Here is an 8,629-nt window from a genome sequence, read left to right as displayed (position 1 = left end):
TTAAAGGCACAGAACAGATGAATGGGGATACAACATCATAACGTCACCCCAGGACAAGAACCAAGGAGGCCATTTTGACAGTACAGAACCCAATGGAAACAAGGGTCCATTGTTCTACAGCAGGACCTCATGGAGCCAAGGGGCCATTGTGAAACTGTGGGGCATAATAGAGCCAAGGACACCACTGATACTGAAACAAACTGGACAGAAATTTCTGAACAGAGTTTGGAGTATTTGAAAGCAGGTATTCTTTATTACAGTATGGTTGTCCCTTGGGCCATCCTCCCTCCATTGGAGTGCATTAAGCATTGAATGAACAGAGTTTTTATCACACACACTCATTATGTATCCATTAGCTATCTCCACTTCCTTTGAGTTTATTTGACATAGTTGCACCCCTTATCACAAATCCTTTCATGGTTCTTTGGGTTTTGTCTTCAACATCCAGTGTCCTTTTTAGGCGGCTGTTCCTTGAACCCTCCTTTTGAGTAAGAGCAATATTATTGTTTTGCATAACTTCTGCTTTGTCAACCTTGCAGAGCTGGCATCCTGCTTGTATTTGTGTGACTTCTGTTTGCCAGAGGTACATCCTCAATCAGTTTCTCCAAGGCTGTTCTGTTCTGTTCTGCTGTCCTTGACAAGAGTAAATGTTCTGTTCTCCTGTCCTTGTCTCAGTGCTCCCACGCATGAGGCGTCTGCAACCCCCCTAACCTATGGGTCTGGGGTGGGCAAGTGTTCCTGGGGAACAGGGATGGGACAGCCGGGCTGGGCTGACCCAAGGGATGTTCCATTCCATGTCACACCATGATCCACAATCAATTGAGAGAAGCGGGGAGCACAAGGGGGGTAGGGGATTCTTTTCTTTTTAAGACATTTTTCTTTCAAAACAGCACCTACACATACAGAATCCTCTCCTGCCATAATGTGATTAAACATTTTCTGCTGATTAGAGATTTCCGGTGGATTTGCTTTTCTTCTGTTTTTGGCCTTTGCTTTTTGTGGTTGGTTTGTTTGTGGGGTTTTTTTGTTGCTGTGGGTAGATCTTGCTTTGTTTTTTTAATTTGGTTTGGGGTCTTTTTTTTTCATTTGGTTTGGGTTTTTCCCTATTGAACTGTCTTTCTTCTGATGCATAAATTTTCTCTGCCTCTTCTTGGGGCTTGCTTGGCACCTGATGGCAAGACAAATTTACCCAATTCGGTCACCTTGCCCAATTACATTTTGCAGTCACCATGAACTAGATGAGTTCAGTCACAGACTCCCTGCAATTTGGCAGCATCCACAAAGGAATTGAAAGTACATTTCATGCGGGTTTAGAGACAATAGAAATATTCCACAGTGGTGGCCAAGGGCTGGTCACTGAGGGATGTCACCAGAGCGTGGCTGCCAAGAGGACTCTGTACCATGGATGACATCTGACCCTCATTGTTCAGCCAAATTCCCACCCAGCCCATGTTCCATGCCTTCAGCCCAGCTCTCTCCAGTCTGGCTCTGAGGAGACCACAGCAGACTCTGTCCCAGGCCTGGCTGAAGTCTGGGCACACAACATCCCCTTCTTTTCCCTCCCACGTGGGTTCTGCAGTCCCTGCCCCATCCTGCCAGTGCCTGGAATGGCTGCAGGAGGAGTTGCCACATCCCCTTCCCTACTGAGCCTGAGAAGGCTGTGACTCTCCCAGTCCCCCTCCCTGCTCTGTTTACAGACTGGTTCCATGTCTGCCCTTCCCAAGTGCCCAGGACTCTCTGGGATGGCTCTGGCCTTTCCAAGGGGTTTGAGAGAGGTCCCACAGTGACACTGCCCAGCCTTCTCAACAGCCCTGACACCAAAGGCCTTTTCCACCTCCCTCAGTTCCAGCTCAGTGCCCAGAACACAGCACAGCCCTGTCCAGGTCCTCGGGCTGGTTCAGAAGGGAGGCAGCTCTGATTTCTCCCCACAGACCCTCACTGTATCCAATGTCTGTCTGTGCAGTCCATGGCTGCCCTGAACATTTTTTCCTGGAGCCTCCCTGCCTGGGATATTTCTCTCTATGCAGTCCTAACCACAACCCAGCAAAGAATTCAGGTGTTTTCCCAGAGGACGTTACTTCCAGAGTGAAGTGGCCTCAAGGCCCTGTTTGTGCCACTGGAGTTGTGCCACTCCCGGGTGCTGCTGATGGTGTTTGTGCTCACTGGGGTTCATCTCCCCCCCACACACGATGCACTGCTGAGATCTCCTCAGTACAGAGCAAACATGGCCTGCTGGCCTGGTCACTTGGTGTCCCTCCATGCAGGGACAAAATACTTCCTGCAGGTAGGGAGAGGCCAGTGCTGGCAATGGTGGTTGCAGGGGCTGGTGTGGGACAATTGCCCTGGGGCACCTTCCCAGGCTGGCCCAGAACAAAGACACAGTCCAGGCCCTGCTCTGCTGCTGCCTCAGGTCCATGCCAGGAGCTCTGGCTGTGCCAGGACACTGCTGTGAGCCCCCCTTGCACACTCCCCCCCTGCCCCAGGCACTGGGTTTTGCTGTGCCAGGGCATTCCTGGAGCACATTGCTGACAGCAGCTCTGGAGCAGAGCGAAGCCCCCCTGCCCTGCCCTCAGGAGATGCCCTTTGCTGATGGAGCTGCTGTGCTGGAGCCCAGCTGTGTCCCAGCAGTGCCCAAGGCCTGGCCCTGCCTATGGCCACAGCAGGGAAACGCAGCAGGACAGTGACCAAGCAGCCAGAGCACTCCGGCCTTACAGCCACAGCAGGGCTGGGAATGACAGGGTGGAGTTGGGCAGAACAGCTCTGAAAGGACCAATCCCTGCTGCTCCCTGGCCATGCTGCTCTGCTGGGACTGTTTTCTCCTTCTCCCCTCTAACTTCATGCAGGTCTCAGAGCTGGGAGACCAGATAAAACAGGCACTGCAAGGCATTTTATTTTCTTCAAATAACGCAATAGCCCAAGCCCTAGTTTGCAGAGCTTATGGGTCACATTCAAGAGGCAGACAGTGAATTTGATGGGGGGATTAAAAAGTTTCATTGAGGATAGTTTTTTAAGAGAAAAACCCACTGAAGATTACCAAAGGACATGGGAACGTCTGTTGGCCTGTCACAAGTTCTATTTCAAAAGCTGTGAAGTAGAAAATGGGAAATTGGTGGCTTCAGAAATCATCCATTCATCATTTTCCACAGGGCAGCCTTGAGCTCCTGGTTCCTCAGGCTGTAGATGAGAGGGTTCAGGGCTGGAGGCACCACTGAGTACAGAACTGACACCACCAGATCCAGGGATAAAGAGGAGATGGAGGGGGGCTTCAGGTGGGCAGAAAAGCCAGTGCTGACAAACAGGGAGACCACAGCCAGGTGAGGGAGGCATGTGGAAAAGGCTTTGTGCCGTCCCTGCTCAGAGGGGATCCTCAGCACGGCCCTGAAGATCTGCACATAGGAGAAAACAATGAACACAAAACATGTGAGTTCTAAACAGGCACTAGCAGCAAGAAGCCCAAGTTCCCTGAGGTAGGATTTGGAGCAGGAGAGTTTGAGGATCTGTGGGATTTCACAGAAGAACTGGCCCAGGGTATTGCCATGGCACAGGGGCAGGGAAAATGTATTGGCTGTGTGCAGCAGAGCAATGAGAAAGCCAATGGCCCAGGCAGCTGCTGCCATGTGGGCACAAGCTCTGCTGCCCAGGAGGATCCCGTAGTGCAGGGGTTTGCAGATGGACACGTAGCGGTCATAGCACATGATGGTCAGGAGAAAAAACTCTACTGACACAAAGAAGAGAAAGAAGAAAACCTGTGCAGCACATCCTGTGTAGGAGATGTCCCTGGTGTCCCAAAGGGAATTGTGCATGGCTTTGGGGACAGTGGTGCAGATAGAGCCCAGGTCACTGAGGGCCAGGTTGAGCAGGAAGAAGAACATGGGCGTGTGCAAGTGGTGGTCGCAGGCTACGGCGCTGATGATGAGGCCGTTGCCCAGGAGGGCAGCCAGGGAGATGCCCAGGAAGAGGCAGAAGTGCAGGAGCTGCAGGTGCCGTGTGTCTGCCAATGCCAGCAGGAGGAAGTGGCTGATGGAGCTGCTGTTGGACATTTGCTGTCTCCAGACATTGGAACCTTTTGAAGGAGAAAAATCCAGAGACAAATGGGGGGAGATGCCTCACAGGAAACTCAAAGTCCTTTTTCGTAGACATTTCCTGCCACAGAACACCTCCCCCTGCCTCTCTCTAGGAGATCTTCCTTTACCTTTGTTGCTGGAGCCCTGATTGCTGCTGGCCAATGTTGTGCGAGGAGCTGGACCTTGGCCTGCAGGACACCTGGGAGTCACCCCTAACCCCCAGTCAGTGCAGGGGAACAGTGAGGACAGGGATCTGTCCTGGTGTTTGGACTTGGACAAAAAATCTTCCAGTAAGGAAGAGGAGCTGCTTAAGTGAAGGGATGGGGATAACAGAATGTAGAATGAGAGATTCTGTTGCACCTGGGGAGAACAGAGAGTCCAGAGAGGGAGGAGGTTTGTCTGAGGCTTAGTGCAGACTGAGGGGAGCTGCTCTGTCCCTCTCTCCTGCTCCAGCTGCCCTGGACTTGCAACTTTCTGAGATCCATTCCCGTGTTACCCTGGACAGGCAGGAGACACTGCTGAGAGCAGAGGGATCCCTGGCACACAAAGTGGCTCCTGCCTTTCCCAGAGTCAGGAGAGTGGGCTCATTGCCAGCCTCCCAGGCTGTTCTGCCCAGAGCTCCCCGGGCACAGGGAGCTGGGACACCCCATTGCTGTGCTCAGCCTGCACAGGAGGAGCCCAAGGGCTGGGCCTGGCCCTGCAGCTGGAACAGCCATTGCATAGAGCCCCTCAGCAATGCCAGCAGCACCTGGGCAAGGCAAGGAGAGAGAGAGAGAGCCGGGCCTGAGGAAAAGCCTTTCCCTGGCCAGTCCTGCCCAGCCCCTGCCAGGCAGCAGCAGGGCAGGACAGTGGCCCTCAGGCCTTGGTCAGCAGGGAATGGGCACATGGCCGCAGAGATGCCCTTCATCTCTGGGGCTGCTCTGCAGGCCCAGGAGGGACTGAGGGCCCCGAGACCCCGGGCTGAGGGTGGTGCTGGCTGCGAGGGGACACAAGAGCTGTGCTGCTCAGGGCAGTGTGTGCCCTGCAGGGCAGGCCCAGCAGGTGCCACATCTGCCCTGCAGCAGGGCTTCCCTCAGCGCTGCCTCCCTCCCTCCCTGCCCATAGTTCTGCTGTTGAAGCTGTCCCAGCCTGAGCGGGTCCTGTGGCCCTGGGCTCCTTCCCTGCCAGAGCTGCCAGAGCCCAGCCCAGCCCCTGGGCCAGCCCTGCCCTGCAGCTGCTCAGCCCTGCAGGGATTAAAGAACAGCTCCCCCAGCCTGGGAAGCATGAAAAGGTGATGCTGCATGGATGTGGAGGCTGGGCAGGTGCAGGACTTGGCTGAGGTGCCCAGAAATCCTCAGGGTGATGGTTTAAAAGTCTCAGCCCCTGCTCTGCCCTGCACAGCTGAGTTTCCTTTGCGCCCAAGCAGTGCCAGGGAAAAGTGGGAGCAGAGATTCGGGAAAGCAGAGACCCAAGCAGGAAACCCCTGCCCTGAATGACCTCATGACAAGTCCCCACAGAAATGAGCTGGGCATGAGCTGGAGCCCTGAGCAGTCATGGCTGCAGCCCCAGCTTCACCCCCTGCAGCCATCTCTGGTAGCAGGAGCAGTCCTGACCTTTCCCTCTGACAGAGCCCAGGGCAGCCCCGCTCTGCATCGTATCTTCCTCCTCCTCCTCCTCCTCCTCCTGTGCCACAGAGAAACTAGGAGAGTTCTCTTGACATATCGCTCAGGCTGTGGGGTGTGCTGGCTTCAGGAGATCCCTCCAGGAGCACAGGGGACATTGTCCTGCACCCACACACTCACCATGCACAGGGCTGTGAAGATGCTTCCCCAAGTGAAGTCTCAGCTCAATGTCCTCCCAATCCTGATTGCCTTCAGCCTGTCTCTGCCTGGCTCCTGTCCCCTCAGTGCCTGCAGGCAGAGCCCTCAGCCCTGCTGGGCTGGGAGAGGAGCTGGCCCTGAGGAAAGCTGTTCCTTTAAAGCTCAGCAGCACAGACATGGCACAAGGATTTTAATGAGCCTCTTGGGGATTTGGTGTTGTTTACATCAGACTCAATCCCTGAGACAGTGTTCAAAACACTTCTGAAGAACTCAAACTTAAATTGAAACTCCAAAGTTTTTTGTAGTTTACTAAGTCCCTCTGAGGAAGTATCCCCAGGTTCCAGTTAGAGCAAAACACTGGAGGCAGTGATGACAGCTGGGGACAAAGAAGGCAAAGGTGTCTCTGGTGCTGAGCAAAGCTGGATGTGTTTCAGGAATGCCAAGGGCCAAGGCCTGAGCCCCAGCCCCTGGCCAGGCAGATCCTGTCCCTCCCTCCTTGCTCAGGGCTCTTCCTGGGATGGGCACTGGCATGTGGGGATGTGCAATGGCAAGGGCAGGAGCATGGGGCGGCCCCTGCCAGGCTGCTGAGCAGGGACAAGGAGGTAATGAGGGCCCAGCCCTGCAAGGGTCACTTGTCTCCTGCTCCTGCCTCAGGCCCAGGCCCAGCAGCCATGGCCAAAGTGCTGCCCAAGTTGGCTCTGGCAGGGCTGTCTTGCAGCTGCTGCACATGCCTGTTGCTTCTGAGGCAGATGGGATGTGACCATCAGAGGCCAAGGCCAGCCAGAGATGGCATGTCTTTCTTTTGGGAGATACTTTTGCATACAGCAAGATTTTACTGGGACTTACCAATTTTGTCCATGAGTATCTGAGAAAAGAGACAGTTCTTTCCATAGGAAGGAAAGCAAGGGAACCCCAGGGGTTCAGGAGCAGATGAGAGGCAGCCCTTGTCAGTCCAACATCAGCCAGATTTGACAAGTCACCCCTGGAAGGCCAAATCAGCTAGATCTGTTCTATGTTCCCCTGGTTCCACAGGGTCCCGCAATGTCCCAGTGCCCCTGTCAATTCCATGAGGCCCTGAGGTGTCACAGTGGCCCCTTGGTTACACAAGGCCCTGAAGGGTCCTAAGGGTCACTATGGTCCCATGAGGCCCCATAGAGCCATGGTGGTCTCTTGGTTCCATGACACCCCATGGTGTCACCATGGTATCCCAAAGTGTCACAATGGTCTCCATGGTTCCACCAGGCCCTCATAGTGTCACCATGGTCTCCATAGGAAGGAAACAACCAAGCCCGTGTTCCAGGGGCAGATGAGTGGCAGCCACCAGAGGCCAAGAGCAGCCAGATTAGACGGTGCTGGCAGATTTTGTCTAGGCGCCATCCTTGGATATAGGGAATCTTAGAGGTGGAATACCAGTTTTGGACCTGGATGCTTGGAGGTGAACGACGGTTCTTTTCCATAGGAAGGAAAGCATGGAACACCGGTGTTTCAGAGCCAGATGAAAGGCGGCAATCAGAGGCCAACACCATTAAGACCGCTCTGTCCTTGCAGATTTTGTCAGAAAGCAGCCCTTGGATATAGGGAATTTTGCAGGTGGAATACAAATTTTGGCAGCTGAAGTAGAGAGAGAAGGCTCCTGAGATGTCAAGTCTGCCAGACCTGCTTTTTCCTGGCAGCTTTCGTCATGGAAGAATCCTTGGATATAGGGAATTCTGGGGGTGGCTTCCACACTTTGGCCATGGCTACCTGATAGAGCTGGATGGTTTTTCCCATCCAGGAAAGAAAAGTGTGAAGTCCAAGTTTCTTGGAAGAACACAAGAGGTTACCACCCATGGGCCAAGAGAGCCCAATCTGTCTCTCCTGGCACCTTTCATCTTGGGGAAATCCTTGGACATGAGGAATTTTGGAGGTGGAATCTCAGTTTTGGCTGTGGGCACTAGGACAGGAAGAAGAGTTCTTTTCATTAGGAAGGAAAGCATAGAGCCCCAGTGTTCCAAAGGCAGATGAGAACCAGCTCTTTCAGAAACCAAGGCCAGCCAGATCTGTCCCTCTTGGAACCTTTTGTCTGGGAGAAATCCCTGGATATAGGGAATTCTGGAGGTGGATTCCCAACTTTGGCCATGGGTGCCTGGATATTAAAGGTGCCTTTTTCCCATAAGAAAGAAAAGCACATGGTCCCAGTGTTTCAAAGGCAGATTAAAGGTGGCCCCTGGCTGGCCAAGCCAACCACATCTGTCTGTCCTGGCAGATTTCATCTGGGAACAATCTTTGCATAAATGGAAATCTGGAGGAGGAATCCTGATTTTGGCCACAGGCACCTGGAGGAGAGGACATGTCTTTCCACAGGAAGGAGAGCCCAGAGCCCCAGGTCTCCAGGGGCTGATGAGCAGCAGCCCTCGACATGCCAGGATCAGCTGGACCTGTCAGGTGGCCCTCAGGTGTCCCAGCCTGCCAGGCCTTGATGCCTTGAGAAGCTGCCTAGAACAGAGGCTGGACAGTGTTACAGGAAAAAAGTAGGTTTATTAAAAGGCTTCAAAGGATACACTGTTGTTTGCATTTTTTGGGCCTGAAGCTGCAACAGCGTCCTTGCCTCTCCTAGGTTTCTAGATTTCCTACTCCAGTTATGGAGAAATATTTCAAAGAGCTTCTAAAAAATATGCACTACTATTTTAAGGGATGTGTTTTATTAATGGTCTCTTTGGAGCAGAGACAATTGCAGCATTCTGTGATTGATATTGACCCAGGGTCTCTCCTCAGCAGCTCTGGCCT

At 53.4% G+C, this 8,629-nt stretch overlaps 1 protein-coding gene across 1 annotated transcript; it reads right to left on the bottom strand.

Moving 5' to 3' along the window:
- Positions 1-1,103: 1,103 nt before the first annotated feature.
- Positions 1,104-3,767, bottom strand: LOC134433449 (olfactory receptor 14A16-like; the record flags this gene model as incomplete). The annotated part of the gene is made up of 2 exons (XM_063182300.1): positions 1,104-1,122; positions 3,145-3,767. Coding segments are annotated over 2 exons (642 nt in total), but the record flags the coding sequence as incomplete, so codon positions are not given.
- Positions 3,768-8,629: the final 4,862 nt, after the last annotated feature.

Source organism: Melospiza melodia, unplaced genomic scaffold (assembly GCF_035770615.1).
Source record: "Melospiza melodia melodia isolate bMelMel2 unplaced genomic scaffold, bMelMel2.pri scaffold_18, whole genome shotgun sequence".
NCBI lineage: Eukaryota > Metazoa > Chordata > Aves > Passeriformes > Passerellidae > Melospiza > Melospiza melodia.
The sequence above is the reverse complement of the archived record's forward strand: the minus strand, read 5'-3'. Positions and strand labels throughout refer to the sequence as shown.